Below are 26,696 nucleotides of genomic sequence, written 5' to 3'. Positions count from 1 at the left end.
CCAATACATACACTAAGCCCCCCACCCCCTCCAATTCATTCACACAGCCCTCCACCCCCTCGGATGCAATCATACAGCCCCCTACCCCCTTCGATTCATTATCACAGTTCCCCCACCCTATACACGCACACAGACACCCACACGCACCATGCATACACCCATTCACTAACACTCTTCCATACACGCATTCATTCATACACTTGCATACACACATTCATACACGCATTCTTCCAGACATACACACACACATTTGTTCACACATACTCACTGCCATGCAGACAGGTACTCACTTCACCATTCTTACACGCATTGACTCACATGCATACAACCACTCAAACAACACAACACACAGAGACGTATTCACACACGCACTCACACACTCAGACACACACACAGATACCCCACACACACGCACAACATCCCCCACCCTGTGACCCCCCTCCCCTCTCGGACAATCACCTTACCTGCTCCGGGGAGGTTGTCCGGCAGGGAAGGGGCGCTGCTACCGCCATCAGCATCCCACCAGCAGGATACCACCGGGCCATTTCATGCCCGCCCGCCAGCATGACTACTGCCGGATTTCCGCCCTGTTTGTGGCGGAAGTTCCGCAGTACCCATAATATGGCAGGAGGTCTTTTGGCGCCTGCGGCATTGGCAGTCTTGGAAAAAGACCGCCAATGTTTAAATGGGGGCCTATGTTTTCATTTTAGAAAAATGTTTAAAAACTAAATACAATGTAGTTATATTTTTAAAACAGTTTAAATATTTTAATTTATGTTAACATTAGTCCTATCGGTTTTGATTTTAAGTCCCTACCGCCATTTTGTGCTAACGTAGGGTTATGCAGTGCTTGTGTGTGGGCATGGTGGTTCTGGGTGTTCTTCAGCTCTGATCAGGAGTGCATTTCTCTTTTTGGCTGTATTCATTTAGGAAGGGGTGGCTTGTAAATAAAAAGGGGCTAGTTACTTTGCGAGTGGCCGAATGTCTTTTTAAAACCCCTTCATAACCGTCCCTTAACCCCTCCTTATTGCTCCATAGCCCCTCTCCTTTAGTAGAAATCCCCATATTTATGAAAAATTTGCGCCACCCTCGTGTCATTTGTTTATGTAAAAGTGCCGCAAACCTACGCCCTATTTATATTTTGACACTAGACCCATCTAGCATCAAAATATTGGAGTTAGCATATTTTTTTGAGAGCACCAACCGAACTTGCATAGCTTTGCGACAATGATATGCAAACTAGGCATTCCCTTCCAAAAAATGATGCTAGCCCTCTAGCACCATATTTACTGCCCGACGCTAAAACAACCCAGAGGAAGGAATCGGTCACAAAAAATGATGCAAAGTCCGATTTCCATCAAATTTTAACTCCTGGTCAGACCAAGGGTTGAAATGAGGCCCACACACACTACTCAGGAAAAATACACAGAAGGAGCATTGACAACCTCCTGGACAACATTGAACTGTTGGTGCTCCAGCTTTGCACACGCCGCAGACGACAGTGACGACAACAGGTCCCTCCAGCACCACCACAATAACCCCAAACACCACCACAGCAGCCACAAAGGTGGCGCAGAAGGTGGGAGAGGATATTCCGACAGCGCACAACCATTCTTGGGCTCAGGGAACAAGATGTCATCAGGACCTACAGTCGGAAGTGGGAGTACATTGTACACCTGCTGCACCACATAACGCCAAACATCACTGCAAGGGTGGATACACTAACTAATATACAACCCATAACCAAACTCCTTGCAGTCCTCCATATCCTTCCTGACAACGGGTGCACAAGGGGTTGGTATCTCCCAGCCATCCTTCTCGGCGATGCAATCATCTACCTCACACCCCACCACATCTGCTTCCCCATCACCCAGCAACTTCAGCAGGAGACCAATCAATATTTCTACTAAATTGCTGGGTTCCCACATGTGCTGGGTGCAATGGACTACACCCATGTTTAACTTGTGCCACATGCTGCAATGGAACACCTCTACAGGTACCGCAAACACACCTATTCCACAAATGTGCAGGCCACTGTGGACCACTGTGGATCTTTCACAAACATCCTAACCAAATATCCCAGCAGCCACAATGATGCCTATATATTCTGGCATTCCACCACCAACGAGCAGTTCCAGTATGGGCAATATGGCAATGGCCTACTCGTAGGTAAGCCACCATACCGAACAGTTCCAGTATGGGCAATATGGCAATGGCCTACTCGTAGGTAAGCCACCATACCGAACAGTACACAGACAACACACCAACCTTGTATGAAAAAGAAGAAATACACCACATTAACACACATGGGCAGGGCAACACAGATGTACAGACAAAAACACATATGCCAACATGCCACACTACACCACATTCATCGCTAATCACACACACACATACACACATATGTACATAATGTAGCCACAACCTGACTGACACACAAATTGAAAAACAGGTGGAGCTATGTCCCCTTTGCATACAGAAGCTGGTCCCAAATCACTACAAGTGTCCTCCAGTTAACAACTAAATACAGATCCCACACACATTACACCAAACAATGAATAGCTCAGCCATGTGAATGGCATAGGCCATGTCAATGTAAAGAAGTCACACATAGGCACAGCCCCACATTTGTCATGGTGCACAAGCCTCTGGCGGCACCAATATCAAATGCCACACAAGGTTTTCCAGGACCAACTACATATCACCTACACATACCTGACGTACCTGCACTATGCACCTCCACCTGTCTGCTGCATTGTGCAGCGCACAAAGGAATACAACATCACCAGCCATAAAAGACCATGGGGCAGATAAAATGAGAAGTAGTGCTGCTCCTAGTCCAGTGCCACTTTACATGCGCCCCTTAGCGCCCCGTAACGCCACCATGTGTGCATTGTATACAAGTAACGGACCACCATGGCACACAGTAGGTGCAATACTGTAAAGATAATGGATGCCATAGTAGGACTCTGTAGGAGTATTGAGAACATTCCAGACCTTTCATGCACCGTACATTGGGTCCCGCTCAAAAATATGGCGTTCCGCCTCCCAACGCCTGCGCTGTGCATGTTTTGAAAGTGCCTGTGAGAAATCGTATATAGGAACCTTGGAGATTCCACTGCACCTATTTTGCTACTCCTCCAATTGTGTGAATCACACCCTTGTACACATGATGTCTGGCACAGCCATCATCTGCCACAAAGGGTCACAAAGTGTTGCACTGCATTTGCAGTGCCACATGGTAACATGGAGGCCTGAGTTTGACTTTGTAGGGCTACCATGGTGTCAATACAAATTACACTATTGTGGTGCAAGGAGGTGGTAGGTCCCACTAACAATAGGACACAGCCTCAAATATGGACAACAAAACACATGTTATGAAGTTTGTATCGATTTGGAGTCAGTCATTGTTGTGGAATGTGTGGTGGACAGCATGTGCATTTTGAGGATGCTGTGTACATTGCATGTCAGTTCTACCTCCACCCAATACTGTATTTAATGCCATGTTCTCCTTATGTTTCAACTGCCAATATGACCCCAGTAGAAAAATATGCCTTTGAGAAGAGGGCTGACAGGTACCAGCACACAATGGCGATACAGGCCAGGTACCAAAGAATGGAGAAGAGACATAGGAGGGAGAAATCGACTAGGGCTTGGGGTACTTTTTAAATGCGGGACCTCCGCTATAGCCCACAACTGGTCAGGCCATATCGGGGAAGACATCTAGGGCCAGGGGGACCTCCACTGGTCCTATTCCCTCCACTTGTACAGCACCAGTCTACAGCCAGGCACCCCAATAGCCATCTGCTCCAGCCACAAGCTCTACAATCAAATCAGACATGGGACGAGACATGGCAGGCCATGATGGCAAGGCTGGATAAGTTGGAAAGAGACAATGCTCATAATTATAAACTACTAAAGTACTGAAGAAAAAACTGAAGAACATGTAAAATAATTTTAGGCGGGTAGTGGCAGAATAGTAAAGTAGTGCATTTTAGGTGTAGGTTAGTGGGGGTTTTAGTACATTTTGTAATTTGAGAGGGTTGGGTGGGGGTTATGTTGGGGTTTCTATGTTTATCAAAAATATATAAATAAATAAAACAATTTAAAACATTTAAAAACAATACAAAAAATATGTGTTTGTTTAGGTAATAGTTTAGGTTAGTACATGCATAACCTTATTTTATGTTGTCCTACTTTCAGTGTCTGGGTGTTCTCATGTGTGCACTGGCCAAGTAGGGGGAATGGCTTAGGGCATGCTTTATGTCTTTATTTCAATGGATGAACATGCGCATCCCCTATGACCAAGGAGCTGTCATATTGGCTGCTGAATGACATCATCTACTCAAAACATTTGTCATCCACAGTTCCAGCCATTCACATTGTGTATGTATACGGTATCTTGGACAGGTAAGTATGGAACTTCAACTGTTATTGCTGGGGTCTGGCAGCATTACTGTTGGAAAGTGTGCACATATGAGATTAGCCAAATTTGGGTGTGTATCCTGCCACACTGACAGCTGCTCATCACTGATGAGATTCACCTCTTCTGAACCACACCTATTAGTTGCACTGATGCTCTCATCTGGGTAAATTACCATACACATGGTTCAGACCCATACATGCCATACGTCAACTTCAATGGATTTCTGTTCAGTACAGGTATTTAAGACTGTAAGTAGCCCACAACACCATCATTCACCTTTTTCATGTTGGGACCCTAGTGTGTGGCTTTGTGTCTGACAGTACTGCACACATGTAATTATGTTCTGTTCTCATTGACATAGCTTTACACAATGCATACATTTAGCTGAGTTGATGGATCATAGTAAACGTTGAAATGTTACATGTGAACAAGATAATTTATTTATAGGTGCAAGTGTATTTTCCAATGCTACACAATGTCCAGTTCACAGACCCCGTGAGTGGTCCTGAGCCATTTGTTGTATAATCAGAGTCCAGGGGTGAGGGGCATGTCATGAGACAAGGTTAGGAGAAGTGTGCATTAATGAGGAGGTGTCGAAATTGCCAATAGGTAAGATTTGAGACAATGATATTACATAGCAGACAGGTCAACAGTGATTGAGTGATTGAGTGAAGAGGGCACAGTGCCTGCTGTCACAACACTGGCATGATCTAAAGCACAGAATTAAGGAGATACTGTCCATGTGGCACAGACTGGTGCTACTGGGTGGTTTTCCTTGTGAATGTTGTTCCTTCCACATCTTTATACTCTGATGTGTGTGGTGCCTCCTGTGCCATGGGTGGAGCTATTGTTGAGATTGGGGGGGCCACACACACATCAGGGGATAGAGATGTGGAGTCAAAGGTCCCGGCAGCTGCCATTTGTGGGAACACATAAGGCATCACTGCAGTAAAAAGGAACTGCTGATTTCTCAACACCGCAGCAACATCACGGTGGTAGCCAGCCATGTTTTCCCTGAGGGAGGCCACTTCCTGCTGTATGGACTCCAGGGTATTCTGTATAGCCCCCAGCCTGTAGTCTATCATGCTGCTGCCACTTTGGGAGGGCAATTATTCAATCCTCTGCCTCATGACAGCAGCTATGTTGGCCAGGGACTGCTGTAGTCCACGCAGCGGGGAGTGGGTGCCTCTGATGTCAGCTGAGTTGTCCTTAATTGGACTGAGGCACCTCTGCACTCCCTCTAGGCTGTCTGCCATGGTCTCCATCCCTACCCGCACCTGCTTGGCCAGCTCCCGCTGGACTCCCACCATTGTCCTCTGCAAGGTGATGTCTGGGTCCTCGGAGTCCAGGGCTGTGTCAGGACTGGCTAGTGTTGTGCGTTGGTGGCTGGGAGGTTCATGTGGAGACCCCTCAATGCTGTGTGTTCTCCCTGTGACTGGAGGTGGTGCCTGGAGGGAATCTAGGACATCCTGGAGAGTCTCTTTATTGATGGTCGGCAGCTGGTCATCCATGTCATCTGTAAATCCAGGACAGGCAGGTCGGCAGGAGGTAAGGCATCATCCTCTGCAATGAGATAGTGATATGTCAATATTTGATTGTGGTGACTGTTGACATGGCACATCAGTTGCTTGTTAATGGAGGCGCAGTGACATGTTACAGACCCCAGGTTGTAGTTGTATATTATGTGTAGCATTGTGCCTCACACATGGGGCAACCTTACAAGGCATTTTGTGCTTTGATCACACACCACCTACTTCCTTCCAGGCTCCTTGTCCCTGCCACTGACACCATGGTGGCACGTAATATGCCTTCCTATTCACCATTGTAGACATTCCCACAATAGTGTAATGTGTGCTGTCACTCATTTGGTGCGATAATGCATTGGCACGATGAATCATGGCACTAGTGCAGCATAGCACAGGTTGGTTCATTGTGTACAATGCTTGTGTTACATTCTCATCTGCCTGTAGCAGGCCCCACACATGTGCTAATTGGAAGGGACAGTGCAATCAGTATGGATTGTCTGCCCCATTAGTTTGTCCCTCTCTACACTTGGGACATTTCCTTGCATACAGCATATCTGCCACAGGCATATGTTGGTGGAAGGATGTAGAATGTGGATCAATGCATGCATGTTGAGACTTCGCACAAAGGGAATGTGCACCTTAGATCCACATAGGCAACTATTTGTATGATGGTACAGTTGCATTACGGGCTAGTGACATTGTGCCGGAAGTTCAACTTTGATGCCACTTGTGACAGTTCTTACGCATGTTGAATGTCCCATTAAGCAGTACACCAACCATTTACACAACACACTCAATCTTGTTGGATGGTGAGATTACAGCTACTTGTACAGCTGCACAAATGATGTTCACAGACATGCCCCATATGTTGTATGAGTTAACTTTTGTGACCATTCCCAAATGGCGCATGGAGGTGTGTGAGAGTTGATATTGGTCCACCCTGTGTGGTTTGCGTCCCAAAGGTTGCACAATTAAGGCCTGATTTGTTTCTCAAGTGGCACAGCTCAGTGCAGCAGAAATATGAGTTGCACGGCGCTGCGCCAGTGTTGAAATGCAGGGATGTGCCATGTTTACTGGAATACTGCACGCTCCTGCGATTGAGCCCTGCGCCTGCGCAGATTTTTTCTCCCTGCACCAACACAGGCATCGTTGCACCATGGTGAAGGGGTGTCTGCATTGAAGTGATAGATTGTTTATGTGCAGGAAGGTGCCCCTTCCTGCACATGTACAAGCAATTATGGCAAGGTGGCATTTCAATGTGTGCTGCAAGATGCAGCACACATGAGAAAGGCAATGACACAAGGAGGAAGGAAAGCATTTTGCCTTGTTACGCCATCCTGGCACCACCCCTGGAGTGATATTGACTTAAGTCCCAGTCTCTGATGAACATGTTGTGTTGGATCTGGGGTAATGACTAAATGCAATGTGTGTTGTTGTGGCACAGCCACACTAATTGCACAACCCTTCCAGGCAATGTGCTACATATTTACATGGTGGTGTATACCCATAGTAAGTGGCTTATCTGAGCGTTGTGTATATGGCAGAGTGCAGTGCGCAAGCAGAACGTCAGAACAAGTGTGGCTTGAGTGGCGATGGGGCATTTTGATTCAGGGCCTATGTGTCCCAATGCAACCCTTTAGCATGCATTAAGTGTCTCCCATGTGCCTCCCCCTTCTGCCACTTGTCAGATTCCAGATAGTCCCTCCCTGCAACTTACCCTACGTTTGTAGTAGTTCTTGGTAGTCTGCACTGTATCCTGTGATTCCAGTGACCAGCTCCTCTGGGATGACCGCTGCGACCATCTTCTCCACCTCATCCGGGTCCTCCTCTGCTGCAGGACTTTTACCTCCATTCCCTGTGCATGCAACCGTGCTAGGGCTTCTTGCAATCGATGACAGTTCTCCTCACCTCTGCCAAGCTGTTGACTTTGTCTACTATTGTCTGCCATATGGCCTCTCTTTTACCTATTGTCAATTTGGAGGTGATGAAGAGCTGGTGTTGGTACTCCGTCACCTCACTGACCAAGATGTCATGCACCTCCTCACTAAAGCAACACTTCCACATCCTCTTATCCTTCTCCTGGGACTTTGCTGGACCTTCCTAGCTGGTGCTTGGCTGATTGGGGTCTCCCTGGGGTCTCTCCTAGCCTGCATTCTCCATCTTGTCTTCCCAAATATTTTTTTCTTGCTTGAGCATTTTTTTTTACGCTAATGCGGTTAAATATGGCCCTAACCTGTTTTGCATCAAAAAGTCTGCAGCAAAACTTTGCTGCATTTGCGTAATTTTTTCTTATGGCATGTTGCAGTGGTTAGCGTACGTGTTTATAGGGCTAACCATTCCTTAGTGCCATTATGGGTTGTTTTTTTAATATGGCACACTGGTGGCACTAAGGAATTAAGCTAACTTGCGTTAAAATATTTGACGCACATCTGCACTAGCGCAGTTGTGCGTCATTTTTCACAAATGTGGGCCTATGTACATAATAGTTCTGTACACAACTCCAAGTAACAATCTGCATGTATATTTGAGTAATGGGATTTGGAGCCACTTATGACCTATCTGAGGGTCATAATAAGAACCTTATCTGGCATCCCTAACCTAACCAATACCCCACTGAATCACTTTTATTACATCACATCACATACCTTGAGTCATTTGAAGTACTGATTCATGAGATCAGCCCTAATGTCGCCAGCTTCATCCTCATCATGCTAATCCTCACTTAGCAAATCTGCATTTCCACCCACAGAATCTATGGCTCCCCCTCATCTGGTATGAATGGGGATGTCCTCTCTATGAGGAAGGGGTGCACGTTGGACCTTGACCCAACTAATGGCCCGCATATTGGTGGTCGCCTACCCTGAAGTGGATGGGTGTTTGAGGGAAGCATAGCAGGCACAAGGGATTAAGTACTGATTTGACACATTTTCAGCCCTATGCCAGGTCAGTGTATGAAGTGAAAGAATCTAAGCTGTGACAATGTGGTAAGTGCAAAGGGTTAAAGATCTCCAAGGAACACATAGATGTACAGTCCTCACATTGGTACACAGGTGTGCACATTCTATTGTGTATAGTGACATATTACAATCCTATTTTATCCCTTCTGTACAAAAGCCTATAATGATGCACATGTGACTATGTCATATGTGTACCACTATACTGCTTTATATACTCTACTGGTTGTTCCTTGCCACTTACAGACCCATACTCCCAATATCATGATGGTAAGTTGTTAAGCTCTTTGCCCTCTATCAATTCCAATGCCCTTTGATCCATGTCTATGTGCAACATAGACATGAGGTTTCTGATGAGTGATAACTTCATGTGAGGCTGTGATGTCCATCCGACATTTCATATGCCATACTTGCTGAACTTACTCAGAGCTGTTAGGAGGTGAACCCATTTGGTTAGTGAGGGGTGTACATTGGCCCCTCTAATGTCTCATATTAGAGGACATCCTACATGGTGGAAACCATGGAGGTATTGCTAGTCTACTACTGCAACACATACATGATATCAGAGCTCTGAATGCTAGTACCATGTACATGTTATTTGGATGGTGAGTGGCTACACACCTATTTCCTTAGTCATTGTGCTGTGGGCATGCTAAATAGGCCAAGACATCTTGTTAACAGTTACATTCTTCACTGGTTTTTGCCAACATCATGTGTACATTTTAAGGTTCTGTCATAAATAAACATTGTAATGTATCATAAACATACTTTTTTTGCTATTTTGGATATGTTTAGAATTATTTTAGTATGGAAACCTATTGTTTGCACTGACAACATTGTGATGCAGGTGAGGTTGTTCACATTCACATGTGGGCGGAATGGAATGTGTTTCAGTAATTTGGCTTGCTTTAAGGTATTTGTCACTGTCATGGTATCCTCAGATGTGGTTTGTGTCATTTACATTTTCCTATACAGATGTAAGACTACTCATGTCTGAAGTGTGGATAGTGATGGTGCCTCTCAAACATTGGGCTATTGATGTTGCCACTCATCATGATGCATTTAACTGTATGCAGCCTTCATGACCATGACAGGTGTCCATTGTATTGAAGGAGTAGTTATGGTACCTGTGGTTGTCTGTGGGAAAATGCTTTGGGCTAAATGAGTGTGCAAGACTCTGTTTATAGATGGCGAATGACTAAGATGACTAGGTCAACATAGTATGTATCATCTTTTCCTACATCACTATTGGTACATGTTTTGGTGACGTGTTTAGACTCTATCATACCTCGAATTTAGATAAGCAAAATATAGTAGGTGCATGTTTACAGATTTCAACTGTGAAGGTTGTGGAATCTGTGACATGAAATGGTTTTGGTTTGTATGCAACATGCTGTCTTGTGTTTAGCATATAATAAGGTTCCTTTCCTGGTACATGACATCAGGTAATATTTTAAATATGTGTAGATTTTGTGTATGTGATATGTGGAAATCAATGTTACCACTAATTCCCATAGCTTGGTTGTTGGTTGAGGGTGTTGCTGCTGATAGGGACGCAGAATCATGTTGCCAAGTCAGGTTTTCATGGAATGGTTGGTGTGATAGCTCTACTGATATCATGGTATTGTAAGTGTGAATTAGGTGGCTTAGCCGATGTGTGACATTGTTATATAGGGGTATAGATTGTATCTTGTTGTGACATGATGTTGGCACTAACCTGGTTTTACCTGGGGGTGTAGCACAAATAGATGTAATATAAATGATGTGTACAGTGTGATGTTAGTGTATGAAAAGAATGTGTTGACCCTACCTCTCTTTATGTTTTCCAGCATCAGAATCGGCAGGCAAAGGAGACGGGGCACAGCCGAGTGGGGAAGCTGCTGGCTGTAGGAGGCTGGCCTGGCTTATAGTGGGTACCTAGTGGTACTTACACCTTGTGCCAGGTCCAGTAATCCCGTATTAGTAGATTAGTAGTGTTCTAGCAGCTTAGGCTGATAGAGGTAGCTATAGCAGAGCAGCTTAGGCTGAACTAGGAGACATGCAAAGCTCCTACTATACCACTTATATCATATACGTACTTTATCATAAGAATCACAATACTCAGAGTTACTAAAAATAAATGTACTTTATTTTAGTGACAATGTGCCAAAAATATCACAGAGGATATACTCCCTCAGGAGGTAAGTAAAATACACAAAATATACACACAAATCAAAATCAGGTAAGTAAACAATTAGAAAAGTAGTGCAAACACTATAGAATACAATAGGATGCAAAAGGCTTAGGGGCAACACAAATCATATACTCTGAAAGTGGAATGCAAACCACGAAGGGACCCCAGGTCTAGTGTAGTGTGTAGAGGGTCGCTGGGAGTGTAAGAAAACACTAAGGGTGTCCAAGATACCCCACCCCAAGACCCTGAAAAGTAGGAGTAAAGTCACCCTACTTCCCCAGAAACACACTAAAGTTGTGATAGGAGATTCTGCAAAGACAACAACTGGCTGCAAAGCACTGAAGATGGATTCGTGGACCTGAGGACCTGTAAAGGAAGGGGACCAAGTCCAAGAGTCACAAAAGTGTCCAGGGGTGGCAGGAGCCCACTAAACCCCGGATGAAGGTGCAAAATGGCTGCCTCTGAGTGGAAGAAGCCAAAGATTCTGCAACAACAAAAGGTGCCAGGAACTTCTCCTTTGCACAGAAGATGTCCCACGGCATGCTGGAGGATGCAAAGTTGTTTCCACAGAGAAAGACCACAAGCAAGCCTTGCTAGCTGCAAAGGTCACAGTTGAAGAAAAAGGGTGCTGCCTGGGCCCAGGAAGGACCATGAGGTCGCCACTTAGATGAGGAGACAGAGGGGGTGCTCAGCAACACAGAGAGCCCATGCAGAAGCAGGCAGCACCCGCAGAAGCACTTGAACATGGCATTCAAGAAATCTGAGCATGGTGGTCATCTCAGCACTACAAAGGAGGGTCCCACGAAGCCGGAGGTCAACTCAGTGAGTTGAGCAATGCAGGACAGAGTGCTGGGGACCTGGGCTGTGCTGTGCACGAAAGAATCCTTGCAAGAGTGCACAGAAGCCCTAGCAGCTGCAGTTCATGCAGAATACAGGATTACTTTCTGGCTTGGGGAGGCAAGGACTTACCTCCACCAAATTTGGACAGAAGGACCACTGGACTATCGGGGTCACTTGGATCCAGCTCCTGTGTTCCAGGGACCACGCTCGTCAAGATGAGAGGGGACCCAGAGGACCAGTGAAGCAGACGTTTGGTACCTGCGGTAGCAGGGGGAAGACTCTGTCAACCCACGGGAGATTTCTTTGGGATTTACAGTGCAGGGTGAACGCAGACAGCCCTCAGAGCATGCACCAATAGGAAAGAGTTGAGAAAGCCAACAGGATTAGGCGCTACAATGTCTCTGGTAGTCTTCTTGCTTCTTTTGTTGCAGTTTTGCAGGCGTCCTGGAGCAGTCAGCAATGGATCCTTGGCAGAAGTCAAAGAGGGAGATGCAGAGGAACTCTGGTGAGTTCTTGCATTTGTTATCTGAAGAGAAACCCACAGGAGAGACCCTAAACAGCCCTCAGAGGAGGATTGGCTACCTAGAGAGGTAAACACCTATCAGGAGGGTTCTCTGACATCTCCTGCTGGCACTGGCCACTCAGAGGTCTCCATTGTGCCCTCACACCTATGCATTCAAGATGGCAGAGGTCTGGGAAACACTGGAGGAGCTCTGGGCACCACCCCTAGGGTGGTGACGGTACACCAGAGCAGGGGCTGGGGGATCCCTGAACCAGTGTAGGCTGGCTTATGCAAGGAGGGCACCATCTGTAACCTTAAAAGCATTTCCAGAGTCTGGTTGAGGCTATTCCTCCCCAGCCCTTCACACCTATTTCTTAAGGAAGAGGGTGTAACACCCTCTCTCAGAGGAAATTCTTTGTTCTGCCTTTCTAGGACTGAGCTGCCCAGACCCCAGGAGGGCAGAAGCCTGTCTGTGGGTTGGCAGCAGCGGTAGCTGCAGTGAAAACCCCAGAGAGCTAGTTTGACAGTACCCGGGGTCCACGCTGGAGTCCCGGGGATGCATGATAATGGCACCCCAATACCAGATTTGACATGGGGGGACGATTCCATTATCTTAGACATGTTACATGGCCATATTCGGAGTTACCATTGTGAAGCTACATATAGGCATTGACCTATATGTATTACACACGTGTAATGGTGTCCTCACACTCACAAAGTGTGGGGAAATTGCCCTGAACTATGTGGGGGCACCTTGGCTAGTGCCAGGGTGCCCTCACACTTAGTAACTTTGCACCTAACCTTTACCAAGTGAGGGTTAGACATATAGGTGACTTATAAGTTACTTAAGTGCAGTGTAAAATGGCTGTGAAATAACGTGGACGTTATTTCACTCAGGCTGCAGTGGCAGTCCTTTGCAAGAATTCTATGAGCTCCCTATGGGTGACAAAAGAAAGGCTGCAGCCCATAGGGATCTCCTGGAGTCCGAATACCCTGGGTACCTTGGTACCATATACTAGGAAATTATAAGGGTGTTCCAGTGTGCCAATCAGAATTGGTAAAAATGGTCACTAGCCTGCAGTGACAATTTTAAAAGCAAAGAGAGCATAAGCACTGAGTTTCTTGTTAGCAGAGTCTCAGTGACACAGTTAGGCACCACACAGGGAACACATTGAGGCCACAAACTATGAGCACTGGGCTCCTGGCTAGCAGGATCCCAGTGAGACAGGCAAAAACAAACTGACACACAAGTAAAAATGGGGTAACATGCCAGGCAAGATGGTACTTTCCTACACTGGCCAAGGGACCTCAATTCATGAGAATACCGACACCCAGGGGCCAAGTGGCCCAGAGGACGCGGGGAGTGCCGTGGGGGAGACAGGATCCACATCATCATCTTCAGAATCCTCCTCCAGTGGACACTCCCTGGCACTGGTGGACCCATCTGGGCCCACAACAGCACCATCTCTGTCTGCCACCCCCTTTCCACCACCGTCCTCCCTGTAGCTCCCCACCCAGTTGGCCGTGCCCGCTCACCCAAGAGGGTGGGCATCACCTTTGCTGCAGGCACCTCTGCCCCAGGCCCTGTTAGCCCTGCTGCCCTCTGTGAGGAGGCTATTGCCTTCCTCAGGTCAATCTCTGTGGGTCAGTCGACCATTGTGAATGCTTCCAGGGACTGGCAACTCAAATCCAACAGATTAATGTGTTACTGGAGGGCATTCTTGGTGCACTGGCAGGCCTACAGCGATCCTTCCAGACTCTGGCCTCCACACTGATGGCAGCCAGTCAACCTTTGCCTTGTCCCCCCTCCACCTTCCTCTTCCGAACTCCAAACCCCTCTTCCCTGACCCAGCCAAAGCACACAAACAGACAGGCATGCATCCACCTCAACATCCAAGGGTAGCTCAGACAAACATGAGCACTACAGGACACACCACCGGCATGGACACAAGCAACATTCAGATGCACACACAGCAACAGTCAGAACCTGCCCTGACACCCCCACCACCCCCACCATCACAGACAGCACACCTGACAGACCTGCAGACACCACACCAACATTTACAGATCCAGTTACTGCACCTATCCTACCCATAGACAGTACCACAGCAGACCCTCAGACATCCACCCCAGTCACCATACCTGCAGACACCACAACCACTGACATTCCTCCATGCAGCACATCTACCATACCTGCAGTCTCCTCACCAACAGACAGCCACACACCCACCATGGCATCTCCTAGCACATCCACCCCCTCTCAGTCTAAAATGCATAAACTACCTCACTCACCCACCCAATAGACACCCACCACCCACAAGCATACCTCCCACAAACACGCACCAACGCATCGTACAACCACTCCCTCTCCGCCACACCCAAACCCTTTTTCTTTGACGGTGTCTGTGTGTGCAGAAAAGCTTTCCATTCTGAGTGTGCCCTTTCCTCTACTCCTCTCCCCCAGTGAAATCCCTTAACATGATGTTTCCCTCACCAAGTCCATCCTTTCCACCTCAAAGGCCTACCCTACCCCCCTTCAAGTAAACCTCCATTCCAAGCTTAAGCCCAACCCCCCTGCAACCCCACCTGATAATCCCTGAGGTGCCTGCCTGCCCCCTTGACGCCCCTACTTTATTCTTATTTCTCCTCAAAATTTATTCAGACCAACCAGTTGTTGGTTTCTTGGATACATCTTTGTCCTGCTTTTCTTCTACTAGGTTAGAGTTGTTCCTGGCTGACATTGGTTGTGTGGCAGCATTTTAGTGTGTGTGGTGCATGTGCTTCCTGTATTGTATGGCCAGTATGTGTGGGTGTATGCAGTGCTTTTGTCCTCCAGGGATAGGGTGTGTGTTGTGTGATCGGCATGTGTATATAGCAGACATGTTGTTGTCATGGTATTGTGTGATGTTTGTGTTGACGTTTGTTTGTTGCTGTGTTGTTTGGCTTTATGTGCTTTGACTGTGTGAGTGTGCGTGTTTTGTGTATGGTTTGATAGGCACAATGTGCTGTGTGTGTGATGTGTGTTTGTGTCGATTTGAAAGTTGTATGATTGTGTAATTGTGTGTATTAGTTCCCAGTTGGTTGTATGCTGTGTTGTATGTTTGATGTGTCCCTGGGTAGTGTCTATTGTGAGTGCTTGCAAATGTGTTGACGATGGAGTGGTTGTGATGTTGTTGTGACGTGTAGTGGTGTTGTGTGGCATTGTGTGAGACAGGGCCTTTGCTGTGTTTCCATGCGTAAGTGTGTGTTTTTGAAGTGCCTGTGTGTGTGTGCCGGCTGCAGTGTGTGTACTGTGTATGTGCGGTTGCCTGTGTGTCTGTATGTGAGTGTGCATGTCAGTGTACAGTTATGTGTGAGTGTCATCCTTGCACCCCTTCCCGACGGTATGTTGTGTAAGTGTAGAAAAATTATCAATATACAACTGTAACAGGTAAGTGTGTGTACTTACGGTTGCTGTCGTCATCTTTGGCGAAGATTCTGAAGTCTTTCAGCGAGCAGGAGCAGTGGGATGACTCTAGTTCTAGTTGATGGTTCCAGGACGACTCAGGATGAGAATGGCTTCCTGAAGGTGAGTGTCTCTTTTTATAGAGTTTGTTTCAGCCCGGGTTTCCATGGTGGTGCGACAACAGCGGAAATCTTGATGATGATTGTGCAGCCTTGTAGTGTGTCCGGTGGAAACATGGTCTCCGCCGGCCTGTATGTGTCGTCAGTCGTCCATGGCAGTCTAACCACAATGGCGGTGCCGGTGGTGCTTTGGCTGTATTCCATAGGGAATACCGCCAGAGTCATAATTTGGCGGTCTTCTCTGCCAGCCGGTTGGCAGTATGACCGTCACCGCCAACATGGCGGTCCTGGGATGACAAAATTGTAATGATCCCCTTGATGTCGCATTCCCATATTTTAGGGGTTTATGCATACAAGATTAATTCATGGCTAGGACCCAGATGTCCTCAAAGAGAAAACTTGACTTTTAGATAAGTTTGAACCTGGGACTGTCCTCTAACCACTCTCTCCCTGGATCCTGCCTTAGGCACCATGTCAATTCGCCATCATCAAGGGAAAGGGGGGTAGGAGGGATGGAGGGTATGCGAACACATAAGGTGGCAGGGGCAGAGCTTACCTAGAGGCCCCAGGCAGAGAGGGTTTAAGGGACAAGGAGAGTGGGAGGGGTGGTAGGGGTGGGAAGGGGCACAAGGGGCACCTTGTGGGGAGTCACAAGGGGTAAAAAAAGATAATCAGGAGAAGCCATTCAAGATAAGTAATGTTTTATCAAATCCAGGAGATACTTTTAAACAGGGAGGAGGAAGGTGGGGAGAAACTGGCAATGGAGACCATTTACTCCTACCCCGAAGTTAGTGAGGGGGCAGATGCGATAAGATCATTGTGATTAATCAATGTTTAACAGAGAAAAAACGGAGGATCATTTCATGTAACACAAATAGCATTAACAATCCAAGCAAACATAGGTCTATTTAGTCAGATCAAAGGGAGAGTAAATAATTGTTCCTCAAGAAACGCATCTTGAGATAACTGCAAACAGCTGGCTTTACCAAATTACATATTACAGGCTTTTATTGCATCAGAAAATGCAGCCTTCAGGGGGGTAACTTGTTCACTCAAAAATTGATGGGTGAAGTGCTAAGGCGTGACCCGAAAGCACAACAGATCTGAGGCCCTGATTTATACTTTACTCAAAAAGTTTACCGCCAGCTACCGCCATTCCTAGGCACCAGCCAGACGTCATATTTAAGGAATTATGCTAGTGCGTCAAAGAATGGTGCAAGTCAGGTTAGCGTAAAAAATATTGACTCTAACCTGACTAGCGTCATTTTTTGACACGCAACCCCCATGGACATGACTCCTGTGTTAGCAAAGACAGGAGTCATGCCCCCCTGCTCAATGGCCATGCCCAGGGGACTTCAGTCCCCTTGCATGGCCAATGGACACAGTGCCATGTAGGGGGGGCCAAGTTAGGCCCGTCTATGGCACTTTAAAAAAAAAAGAAAGAAAAACTTACCTGGACTTACCTTGGATGGGTCCCCCCATCCTTGAGTGTCCTCCAGGAGTGGGCTGGGGTGGCAGGGGGTGTCCCTGGGAGCAGGGAAGGGAACCTGTGGACTGCTTCCATGGAGTTCCACCATGGAAATGAGCCCACAGGTCGCCTAACGCCTGCCCTGACCCAGACTTTAAATAATGACACTAAACAGGCTTAGCGCCATTATTTAAGGCCCTCCTCCTCCCATGCGCCATTTTTGCACGGGAGGATAATTCAGGTGTAAATGCCTTAGAGTTGCTTTTTCCCCGGGAACGCCATAACTTTGACGCTAGCACCAAAGTATAAATATGGAGTTAAGTTTGCGCCGGATTTGCGTAAAAATAAATCCGACGCAAACAGAGTATAAATCTGGGCCTTAGTGTCAGTAAGAACTAATAGCTCCACTGTTCATCTAGTCAGTTTTGCTGGTCCCATGGAATATGAGGTGACACCACTCCAGGATCTTTACGATCTTTTATCTCCTTTACCAGGACTAGTTTTAATTGGAGGGCAGGAGACTCTGCATGACTGCTCTCGGCAGAATAAAATACAGAAAAAATTGAAATCAGGTGGGGTTTTGACATGAACCAAGAGGGACTTTGCTCTGATAGATCCCTGGGAAGCAGATTACCCCTTAGAGCAGGGATATACATGTTTTTCTAAATGTTTTATTATGGTGTCTCGTATTGATTATTTTCTGGCAGCACACAGCTGGTGGTTCGGGCATTATGTTGAATCCTTTTTCCGATCACTCTGCCCCATATGTAGATCTAAAAATTAGCGACCTAGCGAGAGGTTCAATACAATAGACTCTAGCTAGGTCATTGTTGACTGAGGAGGATTGGGTAGCTAACATGCAGATAGCATTAATCAACTTTGTACAAAGAAACGTTCCGCAGGTCCAGTAGTGAACTGAGCTACTCAATCTGGGAGGCATGTAAGGCCTTTATACAAGGATAATGAACCGCCCATACAGCTGGTTTAAATAGAGAAAGGAACAAAGAAGTTGATGCATTGCAATGGGAATTTGACCAGGCCAGAAAGATAGATCACAGCTTGTAGGACAGCCCAATCTAAGGCCAGGCTGGCATGGGCCTGCCAAAAACTCAAGAAATACTTTGTCTCATGCAAGATCATTAATACCTGTTTTCAGAAAGTATATGAACAGAGTGAACATACTGGGAACGTTTTAGAATGGTCCATTAAAAAATGGCTCAATCAGGGGATTATCAGAGCCGTATCAGACCTTAAACACAATGCAGTTATAACCAATAGTGAGTAAATAAGCAGAATATTTTTAGAGCAATACGCCGATTTACATTGTTATAGTGAAAGCCCCCCTTGAGCTTGTCAAGTCATTTCTCAACCCAGTAAGATTTCCTGTGTTGGATAGTGATATGCAGGAAAGTATAGTCACTCTTATTACACGGGAGGAACTGTTGGAACCTATTAAAAACCTTCCCAACGCTACAGCATGCTGCAATGACAGTATACCATCAGAATTTTATAAGTTATTCACCACACAAATAGTTGAATCTCTGCTTACCTTATTTAATGAATTCCTGAATAGGAGCGAAATTCCAGAAGACTTTACTGAAGCAGTTATAGTGATCTTCCTAAAGAAAGATAAGCCACCTGAGCTTCCAGGCTCCTATAGGCCGATAAGTCTCCTCAAAATAGACTCTAAACTTTTTGCCAAAATCATGGCACTACGACTTTTCCCTGCTGCTGCATCAGTGGTAAATGGGGACCAAAACCGTTTTTTGCTGGCAGGTCTATCTCTAATAACACAAACTTCCTCACCCAAGGAATCAATTGCTTTTCTATTAAATATTCCAAAGCTGCCATAATGATGCTAGATGCTAGTGGGAGGTCTTGTTTATGATGCTCGCTTTAACTTCCTGCAAATCTAATCAGGCTTCTCTTCTAAAACCAAGGCCAAGATTATGATCAATTTTCAGATGTTGGCTCCATTGCCATACATTGGGGCATGCACCAGGGTTGTCTGATGTCGCCAGTCCTTAACCCTTCGCGTCTGCCATCAGACAGGACCCGAAAATTGTGCCACCTTTGGATGGCACCCCGAAACTAAAATTATTTGCACATGACATTGTGCTCTATCTAGCAAGAACGGCCCAAAACGTGCAGAACACGTTAGCTAGAATCCAGTCCTTCTCTGACATTGGGGGCTATAAAATCAACGAAGCTAAAACTAAAACCCTGTTCCACTGTTCACCTGAAAGATTGCCTAGAGAGATACAAGAACATCATTCAGACACTCGTCCCATTAGGTATCTAGGAATTTTTGTTACGCACATTTTTTCAGAGCTTTACAAATTGAACTATGTGGCCACTCTCAAAAAGACATCTTCCATCTTGACAAATTGCCATCATCTTCTGTTACAATAGTAAGACGGGTTGCAGTCATCAAAATATTAATACTCCTTCTATTTATTTGCATTTTTTCAAACTTCATGATCACTGTTAAGCAAACATGTTTTGGGGAAATCGATCAGATAATACAGAAATTCATATGGTAAGATAAAAAATCATGCACAAAATTGGCCATTCTTTAATTTACTATTGAAGATAGGAGACTAGCTCTTCGGAAAATGTATAAATATTATCAGGTAGCATGATTAGAGTGGCTAAATTGGGGTACAGCAGGGTACAGCAGCAGTCTGGCAGAGTACAGACCAGGTCACAGCAACAGGCAGTCCTCTGAGAGTCCTTTCGCAGGTCCTGTAGTGAACTGAAGGGTGGGTCTCAAGGTCCCAGGTATATGCCATGGTGCCCTGATTTTAGAAGGTGGGACACGTTTCTGGAAAGTTTTGATGAATTTCTTGGAGGTTTGTGACTCATCTGCCTTGGCTTTAAGCTGGCTGCAGTGACAATACAGGGTTGTTAGACAGGGCACAGCCTAGTCAGATTTAAGTGGGGTTGTATTCAGCTGCACCTACACCCCTCCTGCCAGCTGATGGATCATTGAGGCTCAGCTAATCCCACTATTGTGTAACTGTCTGGGAGGAATTCACAGTCTACCTGTCAGCTACACCCAGTCATGTGAGCCACGTCAGGCTGTAGGCACAAAGGGATAAGGCAGGTTCATGGCAACTTTCTAAAAGTGACATTTTCAAATTTGTAATGAAAAGTCTGACTCTACCATTAAAGAGAGTTTATAAATACAATTTAATAGCTAGCAACCATGACATATCAACCTTCTTTCAATTAGGAATTCAAGCGTATTAATTGTAATAAGGAATCCCCAATGTTATCCTATTGTAGGGGTAGGCTTCACAATAGTGAAAAACGAATTTGGGAGCATTTCACTTCCAGGACTTTAAAATTTAAAAGTACATGGCATACCTTTCAATTGCACGGCACCCTGCCCTATAGGCTTCCAGGAACCTACCTTAGGGTGACTTATATGTAATAAAAGGGGAGTTTAGGTCTTGACAAGGGGGTTTAAATGCCAAGTTGACATGGCAGTGTGACACTGCATTCAGGCTGCAATGGCAGGCCTGGGATACATTTTAGAGTACAGCTTAGGTGGTTGACACAATAGGTGCTGCAGGCCCACTGGTAGCCTTTAATTTACAGGGCCTGGGTATACGGTATACTACTCTACAAGGGTCTTGCAGGTAAGATAAATATGCCAACTGGGGCATATATGTTTACAGGAGTGAGCACAAGTACTTTACCATTTATTGGTTAATCCTGATGCCTGCAGAAGCATAAATCCAGCAAAAATGGGAGGCAAGTAGACAAAATGTTTCGGGAATGGTCATCCTAAGCCTGACAGGTTTAACAACAGTAGTCAAACGTGTATAATTAAAAAACATATTTTTCCTTGCAAAACATATATTGTACCCTGCCAAAAATAGGCCAACTATCAAAGACAGATGTTCTAATTTGCAAGAGATGCAAGCTAAGTAAGGCCATTGATGAGCACATTTGTGATTTGCCAGGATCTCATTCAATATTGGAAAGAGATAACTCCAACATTATCTGAATTTTTTGTAAGCTGTTATGGTGAGTTGAATTTAATACTCTTTTGAACAAAGCTACTGTCTAGTATATTCATTGTATCTCACAGAGACTGCTTCCTTTTTATCTGCTTTGATTGACCAAAAGTAAAATAGGTAAACATTTGCTGTAACATAACTCCCCACAGGTGTAAAAGTGGCTTTTATCAATTGATTACACAAGCAAAACATACATGGAATGTGACACTAAATCAAAAAACATCTGCTTTGCATTTGTATATAGATTGATGGGATTCCAACATTGTCCAAGTATTACATTATGACAATGCTGGAGATGCTGAGTAATCTGGGTGGAGGCAGCAGCAAAACCCAAATCAGATTTGGTCAGTTTCAGGCCTGAAAATGAATACACATAGAGAGGTACTCACGTATATTTTGTATCTGAAGGTGATATGAGGATTAAAAATGAAAAAAGAACACGCACCGATTGCCCTGAAGATCACAGAGCGCCTTTGCTACATGACTCCAGTCCAACGCTCCAGGTTTATTTTTCCACCACTTCTCTATCTCTGCTATGCATTTATCAGTTGAGCTTCCAAGAATGATGTCTGAAAAATATTCACAGGCTGGAAAACTCCATTCGAAGTAAGGACCATAGGACAGGCCAATCAGCATCTCGCCTTTCACATTTCCTGGTAAGAAAAATGTTGAGAGCTGGATTATTCAAGAGACTAAAAAAGCCATGTCCTTTAAACTATCCCCCATTCATTTTCTTTTTTATATTATGTTTTAGTCCCAGTCTCCAGACATTTTAGAAAACTATTAGCATACAATTGTATAAACAGAGCTAAAAAAAAGACTCCAAATTTGAAACTGTAAATCTTGGACAAGATGCATTAAAACATGAGTTGAAGAGCAATATGGAAATACATATTAGTATACAACTGTATAAAACAGAGAAAAAATAGAAAATTTGCAATCATAAATCTTGCGCAAGAGTTAGAGAACAATATAAAAATGGTAATGAAGAATGGGTATGATCTTAGAACGTGGTACTTTAAAATTTTGGAATCTTCTGTGATCAAGAGATCTATTTTGCTACCTGCATTGGTCACTTGGGGCCATATGTAAAAAGTAATTTTGCATTTCCTAACAGTGCGAATTGCAAATTCGACCTGTTAGGAAATGCAAAATGCCATTTTGCTATGTGCGAAAGGCATTTGCGGTGGTGCAAAATGCAATTTCTATCTGGCAGAAATTGCATTTTGGAAATCTCTGATAGGGATATCCAAATAGTGACCGCATGTCCAAGGGGTTTCCTAATTGCAAATAGTCGCACAATGGCCATTTAGGAAATGCAATTATCAGGATCTGGTGGTAACCTGGTGCATCCTATAAAAAGGTGCCCAAAATGCATCTGGTTCCTTCAGAATGTTGGCTCTCTTTGTTTTGGTGAGGAGGATAAGGATTTTAGCTGGCGGCAGGCAGAGAAGGAGGAGAACCAGAAGAGGATATTTAGGGTGGGGGGTCACCCTGTTTGAACAGAGAGAGTAGGACATTTTTGTAAATTACAGACTCATTAATCAGGTAATCCTAGACCTAATTGCTGAATTACAACCTCAGCTTAAGACCCCAACAGCAACGAAATCCCACTACATATACAGGTATTGTGTTGCCTAGAGCTCTTAGCTGTTGCCAGCTACCAGGGGGTCATAGCAGTGGTGGGGGGTGTCACAAAGTACCTTTTCCAGGTTCTTTTGCAGGTTTCTGGACATCGTGTTTACCAAACTTAACCAATACATAAATTTTCCAAATACACCCCAATTATTGCAACAGACCAAATTAATGTTCTACCGGGTAGAACAGTTCCCCAGTGTCATTGGCTGTGTTGATGGCACACAGATTGTCACATGCACCCCTTCAGCAAATTAATTCATATACAGAAATAGGAAAAGCTCACACTCTCAATGTGCAGATAGTGTGTGATGTCTCCTATATCATAACAGACCTTGTGGCTAGATTACTGGGCAGCACCCATGACTCCTTCATGTTCTGTAACAGTGGAATACAAAACTGACTGTCACAGGGTGAATTTGGTGATGGTTTATTACTAGGTAAGAGAATTGCTGACTCATTTAATACAGGGCCAAAACTGTCTGTGTAATGTGACCTAATGGTTTTCCTTCTCATGCTCAAAAGGAGACAGTGCACATGCCTTGCGTCCCTGGGAACTCACACCATACCTGACCCCAAGGACAAGAAGTGAAAGGCAGAACAACAGGCCACACAGGACAATGTGTTCCATGGTTGAGAGGACAATATCACCATGAGGAAGGCACAGCATCCCCAGAGAGCCTGAATCTGACACTGATGAAGAATTTCTGCCACTACAGGTGCAGCAGGAGGGTACACATGTACAGCAGAGGGACAAGCACAACACACAAAGATGACAAGCAACTATTTCTGAGGTAAGAGTATTTAAAACATCTAATAAATAGACATCACACATAATGGTAATTCATGGTGCATAACAGAAAGACCACCTTTATTCAGGTAGCTACAACTGTATCTATTGTGGATTTAACATTGTTTCAACTAAGCAACAAAGTACGTAATGACAAACAAAACAAAGTTGACTCATTACTCTGAGTGTTCAGTGGTTCACTTGTTCGGCCTTTGGGGTTGGGTACCTTGTTAGCAACACTGGGTTGGGGAACTGATGACATGTCAGTCCCAAAAGTTTTTTGGCGTGAACTCCTGAAACTGCATGCCTCCTGAATAGATGTGCCACTGAGGTGTGAGCCCTCTTCCCTCTCATGTGGGGGCAGGATGTTGGGGACACAGAGGTTGTGGGTCTGAATATTCTCAAGGGGTGTGGTCACTTGCACCGGCCTACATGCAACATCCTGACAGCAGTGCCCCATTTTAGTCTGTATGATGGCAGTTCACCTAGCTAGTGTTGTTGTGGCTTCTGCCAATCGTTTCATGGAATGGGCAAAGGGATTAAAGTGTGCCAGTTACGGCCTGTGCCTCTGTCTTGCCAGGTGCTGCCTGTGCCTCTGTCTCTGCATACAGTGATCCTTCTCCATGGCAGCAATCCAACGGTCCTGCCCTTTCTCTAATTGCTCCATTGACCTAGACATTCGTAGCAGATGCCTATTGACAGCCCTTATTTGTTTCATTTGCAGGCGCTGCAAAGAGATGATGGACTTCTTCAAGCCACCAGAAACAGGAGAACTCTCTGACATGTCATCTGACACATTCTCACATGGACTGTTGATAGTTGGCCTCTGCACTGTCTATGTGTCCTGCCCACAGATGTTGTGGTGTCCCTGCTCTGCGGTTGTCCCTCATCACAGTCCACAAAGTCTGGTAATGGTGAGATGGTTGCTCTTCTGGTAGTTGGAGTTTGGGTGATGAGCTTAGTATATTCTGATGTTATGTCCTTCATTTCCACATGTGTGTCAGTAGCCCCTTCAGCATCAATTGTTTCTGAAATGACCAGAGTGTGATCTGTAGAAATTCATGGATATAGTTAGCATAAGTAAATGGTTAATGTTTGTTCACAATATTATTGGAACTGTGCTTCATGTGTTTGTAACATGTTTATGATGTACAGATATGTGTGTTGTAGTCATCATACACGGTAGAACAAGCAACGTATATGTACTACAACTCCCATGATGCATTGCCAGGGTAGGACAAGCATCTCAATGGAATTATTCATGCTGTGATGTATGATATATGGATTTGCTAACATTATGTTACATTAAGTAAGGGAAGATGACTTACCCTGGATAGTTCCTGCAGGATTGGAGGTGTCAATGTCAGATACTCCCACCATACTTTCTAGTTCAAGGGTCCCCTCGATGAGTGTCTCCATGGGAGTGGGAGGGGTGCTTTGAGGGTGCACACATGTTCCATGGTCCTCAGCCAGCCTGCTGGCCACCTTCTCCTTAGTGCAAGACATCGGGTCATACCAGCATTTGCATATCTCTGGGATGGTCCTCTGGGTGACACCTAGGGAGTTCACCTTCTCCAAGATGCTGGTCTTGACTGGATTTGGCTCTCTGGTACTAGAAGGAGGCTGTTAGACCTGTCATCTTTAGGGTGGGATTTCCCCCAACTTTTTGCCTTTTGCCTCCCATGTTTACTGTACCTCTTTTGTTGGCCTTAGGACTCTAAACACTGAACCACTGCTAACCAGTACAAACGTGCATGTGCTTCTCCCTTAAACATAGTAAACTTAATACCACTGGTGTGTACCCAATTGGCATTTTTATTTTACTTCTAAGTCCCTTGTAAAGATACCATATACCCAGGTCATGTAACCTAAATGCTACTATTGATCCTGCAGCACTTATTGTGCCACCTACATAAGTAGCCTTTCAAACCTGTCTCAGGCATGCCACTGTAAGGCCTGTGTGTGCAGTTTACTGCCACTTCAACTTGGTATTTAAAACCACTTGCCAAGCCTCAAACTCCACTTTTTTTACACATAAGTCAACCATTAGGGAGGGCCTAAGTGACCCTAAGGATAGGGTGCTGTGTAACTAAATAGCAGGATGTGTATTTTTTAGTTTTAAGGGGCATATTTATACTCCGTTTGCGCCGAATTTGCGTCGTTTTTTTTTACGCAAATTTGACGCAAAACTAACTCCATATTTATACTTTGGCGTTAGACGCGTCTAGCGCCAAAGTTCATGGAGTTAGCGTCATTTTTTTGCGTGAACACCTTCCTTGCGTTAATGATATGCAAGGTAGGCGTTCCCGTCTTAAAAAATGACTCCGATGCATATGCGTCATATTTATGCTCCCGGGCAAAAATGACGCCCGGGAGTGGGCGTGTCTAAAAAACCCGCATTAGCGCCGGATTTTAACGCCTGGGTCAGGGCAGGCGTTAAGGGACCTGTGGGCTCAGAATGAGCCCAGAGGTGCCCTCCCCTGCCCCCAGGTACACCCCCTGCCACCCTTGCCCACCCCAGGAGGACACCCAAGGATGGAGGGACCCATCCCAGGGACATTTAGGTAAGTTCAGGTAAGTATTTTTTAAAAAAAATGTTTGTGGCATGGGGGGCCTGATTTGTGCCCCCCTACATGCCACTATGCCCAATGACCATGCCCAGGGGACAGAAGTCCCCTGGGCATGGCCATTGGGCAAGGGGGCATGACTCCTGTCTTTGCTAAGACAGGAGTCATTTCAATGGGGGTTGGGAGTGAAATAAAATGATGCAAATCGGGTTGAGGCGATTTT

The 26,696-nt window shown here is 45.4% G+C and overlaps 1 protein-coding gene across 1 annotated transcript in view; it reads right to left on the bottom strand.

The window, feature by feature from the left end:
- The window catches only part of LOC138258156 (nicotinamide N-methyltransferase-like), a 72,904-nt gene that overhangs the window by 24,914 nt on the left and 21,294 nt on the right, over nucleotides 1-26,696 (bottom strand). The window contains exon 2 of the mRNA XM_069205921.1: nucleotides 21,927-22,134. Within this exon, the coding sequence (XP_069062022.1) occupies nucleotides 21,927-22,134 (208 nt within the window). The remainder of the gene's footprint in view (nucleotides 1-21,926; nucleotides 22,135-26,696) is intronic.

Source organism: Pleurodeles waltl, chromosome 2_1 (genome assembly GCF_031143425.1).
Source record: "Pleurodeles waltl isolate 20211129_DDA chromosome 2_1, aPleWal1.hap1.20221129, whole genome shotgun sequence".
Lineage (NCBI taxonomy): Eukaryota > Metazoa > Chordata > Amphibia > Caudata > Salamandridae > Pleurodeles > Pleurodeles waltl.
The sequence above is the reverse complement of the archived record's forward strand: the minus strand, read 5'-3'. Positions and strand labels throughout refer to the sequence as shown.